The sequence below is a fragment of the Patella vulgata genome, chromosome 9 (genome assembly GCF_932274485.2).
Source record: "Patella vulgata chromosome 9, xgPatVulg1.2, whole genome shotgun sequence".
In the NCBI taxonomy this organism is placed as follows: domain Eukaryota; kingdom Metazoa; phylum Mollusca; class Gastropoda; family Patellidae; genus Patella; species Patella vulgata.
The window spans coordinates 7,338,351-7,352,296 of NC_065887.2; the positions used below are offsets into that span (position 1 = coordinate 7,338,351).

The 13,946-nt window shown below is 37.2% G+C and overlaps 1 protein-coding gene across 2 annotated transcripts; it reads right to left on the minus strand.

The window, feature by feature from the left end:
- Window positions 1–1,860: 1,860 nt before the first annotated feature.
- Window positions 1,861–13,412, minus strand: LOC126831688 (alpha-protein kinase 1). 2 transcript variants are annotated; one of them, XM_056103447.1, is made up of 9 exons: window positions 13,174–13,412; window positions 12,012–12,087; window positions 11,467–11,672; window positions 10,722–10,971; window positions 10,404–10,493; window positions 8,738–9,009; window positions 6,139–7,201; window positions 4,104–4,260; window positions 1,861–3,080 (listed from the first exon to the last, which is right to left on the minus strand). In XM_056103447.1, exons 2-9 carry the CDS (start codon window positions 12,067–12,069, stop codon window positions 2,528–2,530), a joined length of 2,649 nt encoding a protein of 882 aa, XP_055959422.1. In that variant the 5' UTR covers window positions 12,070–12,087; window positions 13,174–13,412; the 3' UTR covers window positions 1,861–2,527. The 2 variants fall into 2 exon arrangements, with proteins under 2 accessions (XP_055959422.1, XP_055959423.1); XM_056103448.1 differs by having other exon boundaries at window positions 13,255–13,406.
- Window positions 13,413–13,946: the final 534 nt, after the last annotated feature.

Genomic DNA, 13,946 nt, shown 5'->3' on the forward strand with positions numbered 1-13,946 from the left:
CATTCCTGAATGAATGCAGACAGGATTTTAAGTCGACCACTAGGTCAATCATACTGACCACTTTCCAGTAGGAGCGATTTGAAATTGGGATAAAAACAAATGGTCAAAATATTTCAAAAACTGCAATTTCCAGTTATATAGGAAGTTGTCATTTCCAAATTGTTTCACTCCATCGTGTGACTCTGTAATTTTTAACCAATAATGATATACATGGCACCAGGATCTATGAAATAAGGTAACATGGTAGTAATTAGTCCTGTAAGTTGAACAAGTTGAAATATTGATGAAATTGGATAAAACATGACATCTTTAGATAGTTGACATCTGTATGTGTCTTGGGTAGATTTGAGTGGGTGAGATTGAGGAAATCTTGTCTCGCTAATAGATTGATATCGTATCCATGTAGCTAGATGTTGAATGATATAGAGTGTTGTGTAACGAGGTATATTGTAATGTCTTCCATCCCCGTGTAGCTCCACCTTGTCAATGGTGTTGGACAGAGGGTCTGATGGTCTTGTTGTTCCTGGAGGCGAGGTTCTTTGAAAAAAGCCTAAGGCTACGCATGCGCATTGATGGACCGAATTTTGATATGACGTCATAGTTTCAAGTTGGCTATATTGACATATTTCGTATTTCCTGGTCCATGTCGATAAGGCTATATTAAGAACAAATTGATTCATAATTCAAGAACAACTTGAATATGTGAACTTTTACGGTGCAAAATACTGAAATATTTAAAGTTTTGATGGATTTCAGAGTGATCATTGGGGAACATTTCGAGTTGAACTATTGTAAAATACCAACAACCCTGAGATAGATTGCTCTCTTGGTAATTTGGAATTTATCCTTTCCAAGTGATAATGGATTGCTTGAAAAAAAAGTCTGGCAAAGAGGTAAGGATTGGAATCTCTCCCTAGCTTCTGTTCTTGTAGCCAGAAACAATTCTTTACAATCAGGAGAAACCTACCACATTCGTCTACATTTTTACGTGATTTTCCGCCAGATATCATCATATGCATCTTGAAAATATATAATTTTGACAAATTAAACAATATTTAATGAACAGCTTCTAGAAAAAAGATAATTTTAGATATGGAAGACCAAACAGCTTTTTATTCAGTGTTCTTGGTTCTTAGTTCTTAATTTATAGACCTTAATTCTTATTTCTTCATTTGTTGACGTATTTCGACATTTGTACAGTAAAATTAACATTTGTATCTTAAAGTCAATATTTATTTTACAAATCAGACATTTGTCATATTCGATTTGTAAAATATATTTTTGTTTAACTTAATTGTATTTTAATATAAAGATATTTTTTTTAGAAAATCAAAAAATTAGCCTACATTTACATTTCATCAGAGAAATACAACGAAAAACAAATCTCGAACAACAAATCTTCAAATACAAATCTCCAAATACAAGTCTTGCAAAACATTTCTTTAAAAATAATTCTCCAAATACATTTCTCCAAATTCATCGAACCGAAACATTATGACGACATCAACCTGGCATACAATAAGTCACCATACAATAATAGGGAATCGAGTATACGCATATGTACTATGTACATGTACATATTTATTTACCTTGTTAAAGCAGATACAATTTGGATCGTCTAAACTCTATTTAGTGAGAGGTGGGTGGGTGGTATTTAAAAGTTAAAATACGCGTCTTAATATTAAATTTCAGTTATGGTGTAATGCTTCACTGGAAGGTATTTGTCTATCGTTCTTTGAATATACGAGTAATAGCTATTTTACTGGCACATTCATGTTTACATGATTTAGAAGAGACGAAGTCCTCTTTCGTTTGTCCAAAAAAATATGTCGCTATTAAAAAAAAACATAATTACAAAAAAAAAAGACTACTTTCAATTTATTTTATTTAATGCTAGATCATAATAACCAATATATTGTTCAAGAATTATTTATCGTTGTATGTCTATAATGAGATGTAAATGTAGATTATTTTTTTGATTCACTAAAATAAATTTTATCTTTGTATTAAAATTCAATTGAATTAAACAAATATATATTTAACAAATCTGACGGCTTTTTTTTGGGGGGGGGGGGGATTTAGTCAGTTTGTGCAGCCAAAACTGTACATGGTGCAAACATTCGGCCTACGTAGATGTGGTTAGTCTCCGTGGATCTATTTATTAAATATAAATTGGGTCATTTTTGACAAACAGGAAGTGTTTTACGGATGGGACAAAAAATAATCTCTCATTACCCAAATTCAAAACATTTTTGTGACGGCTTCCGGAAAATTACCGAGGACTTCCGATTGATCTTGATCAAAGGGAAATAACTATGTGTAAAGTGTTTACTCTGTTTAAGACTTGCGTATACAATAACATAACATGAAAACATAAATATGAGCTTTAAAAACAGTGATTGTATCCCATAAAAATTGTGTTCTGTCTATGAATACATACAGTGCTTTTATATATCATGGATAGATATATATTGATGAATATATAAATATAATTTCTTATCGATGATGGATAGCTATATAAGATAGCTTATGTTGTTATCGGTCGCTCCAAATTGAGTAGCTGACAAATACCATTGCACTTTTCATGAACTTGTTTCCAAAATTTGTCCATTCCTTTCTCCTTGTGATCACAATTGCTAAACTTTTGGACACTGCATGAAGTGTGAAATTGCGGATCTGTTAGATAGATGATACCACTCTCATTGACAGGTAACCAACCCTGTATATCAACTATCATTAGGGTACCGTTACTCTTCACGTAGGAAAAATGAGAAAGTGCAGTAGCTAGATCCGTCGATTCTATATCAGCTTCCGCTTTGTTAACATAGCTCAAATTGTTGGTTAGTTTGTTAAACTGGCCGTGTAAGAATGGTTCTACGTTTACCCAATCTTTGAGAACACCGTTTGAAGTTAGAAGTTGAAGATGCGCTACCGGCAGAAATTGTACACTGAATTTAGTGCGATGATTGGCCAGAGCTTCATTGAACATGGTGACATAGTAACCAGCTACCATTTGACAAATTATGTCCTGCATATAGCAAACCGGGCTTTTCTGGCGTCTGTATCTTTTACATACATACCTAATATTGAAATTGAAATGTTTTATTAGAACATGAACAATCTGACTAAAACATAGATCATATTTCGTTTCGTTTTTTTATAGTTCAAAATTTCGTTTTACTTGTCTTTACTACACTAGGATCTGGAAGAGTTATTATAGTGCCGGCGTTCTGGTTGAAGTGAGGGATTAGCAAATGAAACGGTCGGTTAGGGCGAGTTCTTGGCATGCGATGCATGGAACTGTGGGTAAACCACTACAAACGTCAATGATGATTGATTAATCTATGTCTGACGTAATAGGGTCAAAATTCGTTCGTAAAACCCCTGACTTGACCGTCCAGTACAATATGCCTGATATTCATGTAGTGTGGCCATCGAAAGTATAAAAAACAAACGAAACGAAATATAGATCTGTGTTTTAATCAGACTGGAACTTGGACTACTTCGTATTTAAGTTTTAATTCGTTGATACATTAAACATTGTTTACTGTCAACTTTGTTTGTTGTCGAATCGAAGCCCGGACCCAGCTTCCTGTATTTTCGTCACAAACGTAAGTCCTTGAAAACCAGTGCCTGATTTCAGTGACACACCACTGCGAATGTCGTTGCCGTGGAACGTTGGATGAACAAAATGGTCGACGCTGCCAATATGTCAGTATTTCGACCCCACTCGACTCCTCGCCTATTCAACCGTCTCTCAATGGATTCGAACAAAACAAACACTTATTAAAGTAAGTGTTTTAACGTGTGCGCTTGAAATCACAAGGTCTGTCATTGAGTCAAGAGGCGTTGTTTCGATTCCTCGCTTGAATGTAACTAGGGGTAGGATCGTCTGCCCAACCTCGTGAATCCTCCGGTTTCGCCCCCCACCCCCACATTGATATAGACCCCTACTTGTAAGCAAAGTGTTGCAATAAAATTGAACCTTGTTAGTAGTCTGGAAATTACCTAGTTTGTATCGAGTGAACGTTAAACCCCATATCTCCCTATAAAAAGACAAATATACGGCAAGATCAATAAACACTGTCAATAATTTCATTTACCTTCCAAGCGGCTCATCTTGATGTAAGAATTTTACATCAAACACGTCGCGGAAACTGCCTTTCATATTGCCCAGCTGTAATTCTGGTCCTATAAAAGCTAATGTACTGTTTGACTTCCATTCATTGTTCACGGGATTATAGGTTAATATGTGAGCTCCTGGAAATATGAAGCAATGGCAGCTTAAAATATAATCTGAATCAAACTCATCACTCTAAATTTCAGTTCATAGTTTTGGATTTACAGCTAGTTTGATGGGGGTTAAAGGACAATATTAGTGCCAGTCATTATCACATATGTGATAGAACTGGTTAAACACATTCTAAATATTATTTTATAACAGAGATCATTGCTACGATAGCTTTGGAATCAATGTTTCAACAATCGGAAGTGACGAACGCAAAAGGAAACACGAATCATCCCTCTATATAACTGATTGAAGTGACGGGTGATAACAGGTACATGGGCGGATTTCTGCCCGCTAATATTTCCTTCGAAGACCAAGGGTTGTTGTGTGAGACTGTGATAGGATAAAAAGAATTGACTGCCACTAGATAAGAGAACATGAAAGAAAAATAGAAAAAGTCCGTGCATTACCATGTTTTTATAAGGTTAGAATGAATAAACACGCGTGAATGTACGGACTTTTTCTATTTTATTCGTGTTCTCTTATCTAATGACATTCAATTACTTTTTTGAATTGTCAGATATACTCTTACAGTCTCATATAAAATCTTTTGGTCTTCGAAGGAATTATTAGTGATTAGAAATTCACCCATGTATCTGTTATCAACCGTCACTTCAGTCAGTTATATAGAGGGATAACTCGTGTTTTGCTTTTGCGTTCGTCATTTCCGATTGTTGAAGCATTGATTACGCCTCTATCGTAGCAATGATCTATGTGATAAAATAATATTTGGAATGTGTTTAACCCGTTCTATCACATATGTGATAATGATCGACACCAATATTGTCCTTTAACAACAGTTGGTGATTCAGAACGCCTTTCGGTGACGTATAAAAACTGAAATGAAAACTATCAAAGAATTGTCTTATCAGACAGACTTTTCCTCGGACATCAACAGTGTCACTGTTCCACTTACAAGACCGTGGAACGAGTCAGGCAACGCAGGTTACTAAAGATAATAATATGGTTAAAATAATGAAGACATGTTGGTACATGAATTCCAATAATCCGAAAACATCATATTTACCAGAATCCCGCTTCAATGGTTATTATGATTTTATGGTATGTATCTTGGGTGTGGGGGTGGGCGGTGGATGGCTGAATGGTTAGCACGTGCGCGCTGTGTCATAAGGTCTTGGTTGTACATGACAAAGGGTAGGGTCGCCTGTTACTGGCTTTTTTCCGGGTCCTCAGGTTTCCTCCCACTGCTAAAACCCATACTTGCATGCGAATTATTGAAATAAATTTGAACCATATGTTAGTCCCGAAATGACCGAGTTTGTGTCGAATTGACGTTAAACCTAATTTCTCTATCTCGCTATCTTATTGAAGAAGAGGGAATATCTAGGATGGCAACATACATATCAAAGAGTCAGTTTCAGAATTGGTTCAATGTACAACCATTTCTTCCAAAATATGTGTATTAATATTTAAAAGCTATTTTTTGTCGTGCAAATTGTATTATAATATCTCTTGTCTCCCTCCGATACATCCGGATAAAACTTAGGCATTCAGTTCTCCAGCATTTAAACGATCTGTTGGGAAGCATGACATTTCACACCAAGTCATTAATTCTACTGTTCTCAAACAAAATATTATGATATGTAGTCACCAGTCTTGGTCAAACATACTTTTCGGCCACTTTAAATTGTGGCCTTGGAGCAATTACGTGCACGATGTAAGTCAGTATTGAATAATTATATGCATTGATGGTTATTTGAATATAATATACACGTGTTTGTGTCTTGGCCAAAATGGTAATCTATGGAATAGATGTGGACTTTAAAAATACTAAATCGATTGTCACTCTGTACATATAATAAATATTCATAATGACAAAAATAACATACTTGATATATTAGCTGATTGACTGGAAACGTCTATATTTGGCAGTTGCCAGTTTAAAAGATAATCTAGAGAACTAGACGAGGAATCAGTAGAAGAGCTGGTTCCAAGTTGAAGCTCCTCAAACTGTTCATGTACTTTCGGTGATGAGATATCAATTAATGGTTCCAAATGATCATCGTCAGTACAGTGTTCTTCAGTGGTTTCAGCTGAAAACAGACTCGCAGTGGAACCTGAAAATATGGACTGAGATTCTGTTGATATTCCAGGCTCGGATCTCAGTGATGTTATCTCGGATGATTCCCTTTCATTGGATTTGATTCCCAAATTGGCTACATTAGGTAAATTCCTTGGATCGTATCCGTTACTTCCAGATACAGTTTTCCATGAAATATCCACAAGACTTTGAGAAATCCGGGGCTGCATATCATGATAACCACCATCAAAATCATCTTTAAAATCATCAGATGAACAAAATGTGTGAGGATTTACACTCAGACCAACAAATTTTCTGGGAAAGTTTGTTTGAAATAATTTGTCACTATTTGTAGACAGCTGTGCTGATGGCGATAGCGAATCACTTGTTGTTGCGTGACGGCTTTCATTGTGTAAAGACACAGTCATAACTTGAATCTTCAAATTATCTTCCACCATTTTAGTATCATTGACCGGTGTTTCTTTCTGCATGAAACTGTCTGTGCCTCTAAGGGTAGGAAGACCGAGGATATTTAAAGCCCCATTCATCAACTTGACGGAATGTTTATTGTGATCCAAATTACGATCATCAGGGCATGTGCACAAGTGGGCGTATAGTTCAATACTAAGCTGTTCAAGATATCGAGATAAGCTTCTATCTTGTGGGAGCCTAGAGAATGAAAGGGTTTGACTGATCATAAAAACAGCTTTGATGAACTCATAAAAGCTTTCTATTCCCTTTAGTAAATTGGCATCATCGTGCAGGGCTAAACATTTCTTCATATCAGCAATAATGGTCTGATAATAGCTGTATCGTTCCAATACCACCGTCTGTTGATCGGCATACATTAATAGACATTCATTCCCGGATAGCTGAAATAATATTGCATATCAAATATCATAATGGCGTGAATGCACTAAGGCCTGTTATGTCCTAATGAATGCCAAGAAATAAACAACCAGTACATCTGAGAGAGAGAGAGAGAGAGAGAGAGAGAAATGAGGTTTAACGACCACTCGAAACAAACTAGGTCATTTCGGGACTAATATATGGTTTAATTTTGTTTAAAAAATTCGATTGCGCGTTGGGGTCTTTAGCAGTGGGAGGAAACCGGAGGACCCGGAGAAAACCCACGAGGTTGGACAGGCGACCCTTCTCCTTGTCACGTACAACCGGGGATTCGAAACCACGCCAGTTGACTCAATGACAGGCTTTATGATACAGCGCGCACGTGCTAACCATTCGGCCATCCAACCCCCCACATCTGAAAGAAATGTTGGTGGAGAAAATTTTCCGGGAAGTTTTCCCCTTGTCAGTGATGCTGGAGGGCTTCTCAAGAAACAACTTCTAGTCCATCATCGGTATCCCCAGTGGTCTCCACTAAACCTGGTTCATCCATGGATGAGACACGTATTCAAATTATCTGCCCTTGTTGATTGTCCTATTTTTATTGACCAATCAAAAAAGAAAATCGTTGAATATAAAGGAAGTTGGCGAAGGGAAGTAACTCGCATCCTGTTGCAAACATTCTCATAATAGAGCGAACAAGTCGCCGTGCTGTGAACGTAAACAATGAAGCTAAGACTGGTTTGTAAACTGTTTTTGATTTGTTCGATCGTAAAATCAAGCTACGATCAAGGGCAGATAATCTGAATACGTGAATACCCCAGGGGTTAGTGGAGTAGAACAGAATGAGACCACTGGGGATGCCGAGGATGCGTCTAGTAGTACGGGGACCCATGTGGCATAATCGTAAAAAAGGCCTCGACAGACGAATAGGCAGAAACCTCGCTCTTCGGGCAAATGTCAGTCCTAGCCAGGACCGTTACTAGCTCAGAGCAACGAGGGGGGGGGGGGGCGGAAAGTATTCTCAGGGGTGCTGTAAAATTGACGGACAATGTATACTTTTTATGGTCGAAAATTATATTATAGAATTGGCTGTCACTAGATAAGGAACACGAGAAAAATAGAAAAATCCCGTGCATTCACCCGTTTTTATTCATTCTGTTCTTAATAAAAACATGGTAATACACGGACGTTTTCTAATTTGTTCGTTATCTTTTATCTACTGACAGCCAATTCTTTTTTTGAATTGTCAGATATCCTCTCATCGTCTCATATAACAACTTTTCATCTTGAACTGAATTATCAGTGAAATGAAATTCGATCGTTTGTCCATTATCGCTCGTTACTTCAGCCAGTAATATAGAAGGACAACTCGTGTTTGTCATGTTTGACGTCACTTCCCGTTTCTTCACGTGCTTGTTACACATCTCCCGTAGCAATGATCTCTGTGTTAAAATTATATTTTGGATGTATTTAACGAGCTCTATCACATATTTTATAATGACTGACACCAATATTGTCCTTTAATCTGTAAAGACATGACATTCATAAGAATAGCCTACCTGATGTTTTGCTGAAAACAAATGATCAATATTCTTTAACTTCTCCAACAATTCAACACTCATTACACTTATTCTATAGCCTTCGTAACATGGATTATGCTTCTCGAAGAATGATGGATGCCTAACTTTTAATGCATCATACTCGTCCATTGTCAACTTAGGAAGACATTTTGTAATCAAACCATGTGAATAACTCACTCCTTTGTAATCTTTAATAGACATGAGTTGTTCTGCGGATTCCACTAAATACGGCATGGCATCTTTCCATAAACCTTAAGTAAAAGAAGGAGAAACGTAAGGCCGGCTAAAAGGGTCAAGCAGTTTTATGTACATATACTTTTCAAAAAAAGTAGGGGATATTGAAATGCAAATACCTATGCAGGTTGTGATATGATAAATAGTCATGGACACTTGACATGCTTTGAGAGAATGTTCACAGATGAAGAACTTATCACCCCAACAGAACGGGAGGGGTTCATTGTCAAATTGGACACTTCAAGGAAGGATTGATGAAAACTGTCGCTTGCTGGTTTATCCTATCCATGTTTGCTTTCCTATCGGTTCATGCATAAGATTTGTTGTTTAGCGTATCTTTGCTTTAGTGTGTTACGTTTAATTTGATCGGGAGACGTGTTCGTCGACGTCAACGTCAACACTGAAAGAATTGGCCGTATCACTGCAAGAGGAGTGGGTCAGATTGCCCCAGATCGTGATTGGACGGTTGATTAGGAGCATGCCACGACGAATTGCTGAATGTCTGGAGATTGGTGGAGCAATTACTCATTATTAAGACAAAAATCAAAAACGTCCAATTTCACTTTTGACGGTGTATCTCTTTGCGAGTGAAATAGGGTCGTCATTTAAGCCGCCCATATGAACTGTTTATGTTTATGTGTAGGTAATTGGCCTTTTATTAACATACACTGGTTATCTCTAATAAAAACAGCAGTGCATTTCCGCAGTCTTGTATTGATTCTGAATATCCCCTACTTTTTTAAAGAGTATATATACTCCACTTATTCAAATTTGCGATGGATTAAAATAATGGATTGAAATAATAGAATTAACGGTGAGTTGAAATAATAGAATTAGCGTTGGGTCGTAATAATAGAATCCTTAGGAAATCCGAGAAATTTGCGTCCAACAGGAATATGATAACAATGGATCGAAGGATCCGATACGGATTGTCCTTCACTAGATAATTATTAAAGTAGATAAACAAAAGAGACACTAACACTGTTTTCATCGAGAAGTTAGAAAGGCGACACTGCTGTATGTCATATACAATAGTGGACGGGAACGTGAGGAATAATTAAATGATAGGCCTTGTTACACGGTCCCTGGTCTCATACAGGCAAATATAATTACACAAACAGCACGGGCTAAACATATCATATGGTATGAGATTGCGCTCTAGACCCATGCATCCCTGAATCGGGAGACAAAAGGTTCTTATTCTTGCCATAAAATGTCGTACGATTCAAACCAACGTAGCGCAGTTACTAAACCCTGTTCGACTGATAGTTTCCGTACGATATCGTCGTTGATTCTCAATAGCAGGAATATTGAAGTTGAATTCGACAACCAATTTAAACCGGATTTAACGAGATTTAACGGGATTACGGAAACTGTCCATCCCTCCAAGTATTATGAATGATTTGAATACCTAAATTATGATATATCTGTCCTTTAATCTGTATACAGGTTGCCGTCACTCTGGTGGACTCTATCTCACTCTTATAATCCCACTTATATACTGAAAGTATATATAATAATCAGATAAAGGGTTTTATATAATAAACAAAACGAAATCTATTCATTATGTGGACTTCCAGAGTAAATTAGAATTCATAAAAGGTGTCCCACTAGTCTCATTTTCCCAGTCAGCTATCTCTTAAAATCTAATTCCGAAGCCATCGTTGTTCGTTAAAATTGTTTGAGGAACTGTAAAAGTATTTATTCAGGTATTTTAATGGTTGCATACCTTGCTTCTTAACGAGCGCATCAAGAATCTGCATGGCGCCGTGCAAATTTCCAGAGTCTTTCATTAACCTGGCTCGACGTACTATGACTTGCGGTACTATTCTTGTATCTGGTTCCATCTGCCAGATGAAGTCGACTATATTCATCAGTTGTTTTGAATTACCATATCTGTAGGAAGCCCGATCTACCAGAAAGACGATTGCTGATGCCAATTTGTAGCAATCCCATTCTAAAGCATACACCAAAATACTCTGAAAAATACATTTTAATGTTCTTAACGTATTAGTTGAAAAAGAAAAATGCAAAATTCACAGAATTCAATAAACTGCTTCTTCGTGGATGCAAGCAAATACATAACATACAGCGAATATATTTGCCTTCGAAAACCAGACCCAACCTATCCTTGAAGTGTTCACAGAGTGTAATATATTTGCTAGTGAGAGAGAAAGAAATGGGGTTGAACGCCCACTCGACACAAACTAGGTCATTTCGGGAGTAAAATATGGTTTAATTTTATTTCAATACTTCGCTTGCGCAAAGGAGTCTTTAGCAGTGGGAGGACCCGGAGAAAACCCACGAGGTTGGACAGACGACCCGACTCCTTGTCACGTACAACCGTGGAATCGAGAACACGTCAGTTGACTCAATGACAGACCTTATGATACAGTCCTCACGTGCTAAACATTCGCCCCCTCCCCCCTCTACCTTAGTACATGTACGGTAAATATTATTTTGTCAAAACTTACATAAAGAATAGTAAGCTGACTGTGATCTGTGAGATGTGAGTTCTTTTCAACAAAATGCTCAGTTATCAAATCATTGGATAAGAAACATAACTCCTGTGCCAGAGCTAATTCAAGTTGTTTCATCATGGCGGATGGTATAAGTTGTAGCCAGCATTGTATTGTCTTTTCATTAGATTCTTTTGGTGGAAATACAGCATAAAGCTCATCTGTAGAAAAATCACAAAAAAACAAAACAAAACATACAACATTTTAACAAAATGTGTAGTTGGTAATGAGAATTGGATACTTGTATTTCAGGCTTTATATAGCCGCAGTGGTTTTCAGTATTGTATGACAGATCGAAACGGGATTGCTGTCATTAACACAGCAGGGTGAAGCATGTCTTGCGGAGCATAGGTGTGCCACCTGTATAACGTGAGATAATTTCAAAGATTGTACGTTCACGAGAGACCGGGGACTCGTCTGCTAACCAAACTTTAACTTTAGTTTTGTTGACTTTCCTCAAAATATTGTTTATGAATTAGAATATTTTATTATACAGATACCTTTGGAGATGATGTTTAGTGTTTTTGCACACTGCTTTAGAAAATCTTCTTTATCCATTATATAACATTTCTTAATCTGAAATAAGTCTCAAATATGCATTATATGTAAGAAGTAACTCTGCCTATAGCAAGTCTTTATGTTGGTTTCAAATGTTATGTAAACTATTATTTAAACATTTATTAACATGACGAGACCATAATAAACTCTCTAGGCCACGGATGGCTCTGAATAAGAAAGATTAGAAATTTAATGATTTAATTTAAAGATGGAGAAGCGAAGCTAACTCTCGAACTACAGGTAGCGTTGTTACGATGATAAACAATCGATACCAGATATTGTCAAAACGCAAGTCATAACTTCGCTCAAAACACGTAATTTTAATGAAATTTTCAATATATTCATTTTGCATTATCGTTGTATCTAAATCTTACATAATGCATCATTAATGTTATAGAACATGAACGACATAGTTTGGGCAAATATTGTATTAGTCACTGGTAATGTTGTCTTTGTAACATTAATAGGAACACAACAACCCGTAATCCTTACTTCACAACTCAGATTGTACAGCTACAGATTTATTTGTCGTGGTTTTGATTCCCGGCTTGTGGTGGCTAACCCACCGGGTGGCTATTCTCTAGTTGCCCCAGTGTTTCTGTAGAGTGGAACAATACTACGTCTCTAACCTATCATGACCAAGAGAGGAGTGTTATAATGTACATCCGCAATCACCTACAACCCGCTAACAATAAGCATTATGCAAAATACATCCGTTTCAACTACAACGTATACACATTATTTATATCCCTGGATATATAGGTTCATCTATTAGACCGTGACGCGTTGAGGTAAATACGTACCTGTACTTAATAGTATGTTAAATGGGGCAATATAGATATCCTTGCGAGTAAGACATACCACGTTCCCCGCCCCTACCCCCCCCCCCCCTCTATCTTTTTTATAACCTACTATACAAATCCTATGGCAAATTGTGCTACTGGGCTATTCGGTGTAAACTGAAAAAATCAATTTTATCCTGTAGTCGGTCACGATAACCAAAACGGTGGATAGACAACAAACTTAAGCATGCTTTAAATAAGGTTGGTGTATATACACGACTAAACTTGTTTACAAATATACAAAACGTGTTTACTTACTTACCTATATACTACGCACATCAATATATATTATAGAATAACTTCCCTCCCCTCTCACACCAAATTAATCAAAACTTTAACGTACTTATCTGTATTGTGTGTGAACAAATGGTGTAAGAGATACCTATTGTCTTGTCACTTGAACATTTAAGCAATCAATCTACATTGTGTGACCGGATAAAGAAAGTGTAACGTAATATATACGTGCTGTCTTGTTTTCTAAGTATCAGTCCACACTGTGTGACCGGATACGTGCTGTCTTGTTATCTAATATAACTACAGCCTTCTAAATATAGTAGTTATAAGATCAATAACACATTACTACATGGGGTTTAACGTCCTACTGTTCAGCTCCTATGCTGGGCTAATAAAGACGGGCATACGCCATACAGTGTGCTATGAGGGAAATTTTGCCCGGGCAGCGGCACTATCGCCTACTCTTATACCGAATTCCAACTGCCAAGGGGCCTTTTACGTGCATTCAAATGTATACACGGGACCTCGGTTTTTCGTCTCATCCGAAGGGCTAGACAGCTGTTCTTGTCAGGCCCTCCGTCTTGCATCACTGACAAGGGGGAACCACGCGACAGCTGTCTAGCCAGGCCCCCGTCCTGCATCACTGACAAGGGGGAAAATCTGGATGAACTTTCTCGGCCAATGCAGAGATCGAACACCCGACCTCCAGGCTAGCGAGCCGGCGTCTTACCCACTTAGCCACGTGATCCTCTATATAAGATATAACCTTCCGGTATGCCATAAAGATTAATTACCTTGTTT

What these genes read in the sequence shown, in the direction of transcription:
- LOC126831688 (XM_056103447.1), bottom strand. Translation starts at nt 12,069, where the DNA reads ATGGATAAAGAAGATTTTCTAAAGCAGTGTGCAAAAACACTAAACATC. An exon ending in TGTTTTCAGCAAAACATCAG is followed by an intron (nt 7,202 to 8,737) that starts GTAGGCTATTCT and finishes ATATTATTTCAG; the next exon opens with CTATCCGGGAATGAATGTCT. An exon ending in TCAATCAGCTAATATATCAA is followed by an intron (nt 4,261 to 6,138) that starts GTATGTTATTTT and finishes TCATATTTCCAG; the next exon opens with GAGCTCACATATTAACCTAT.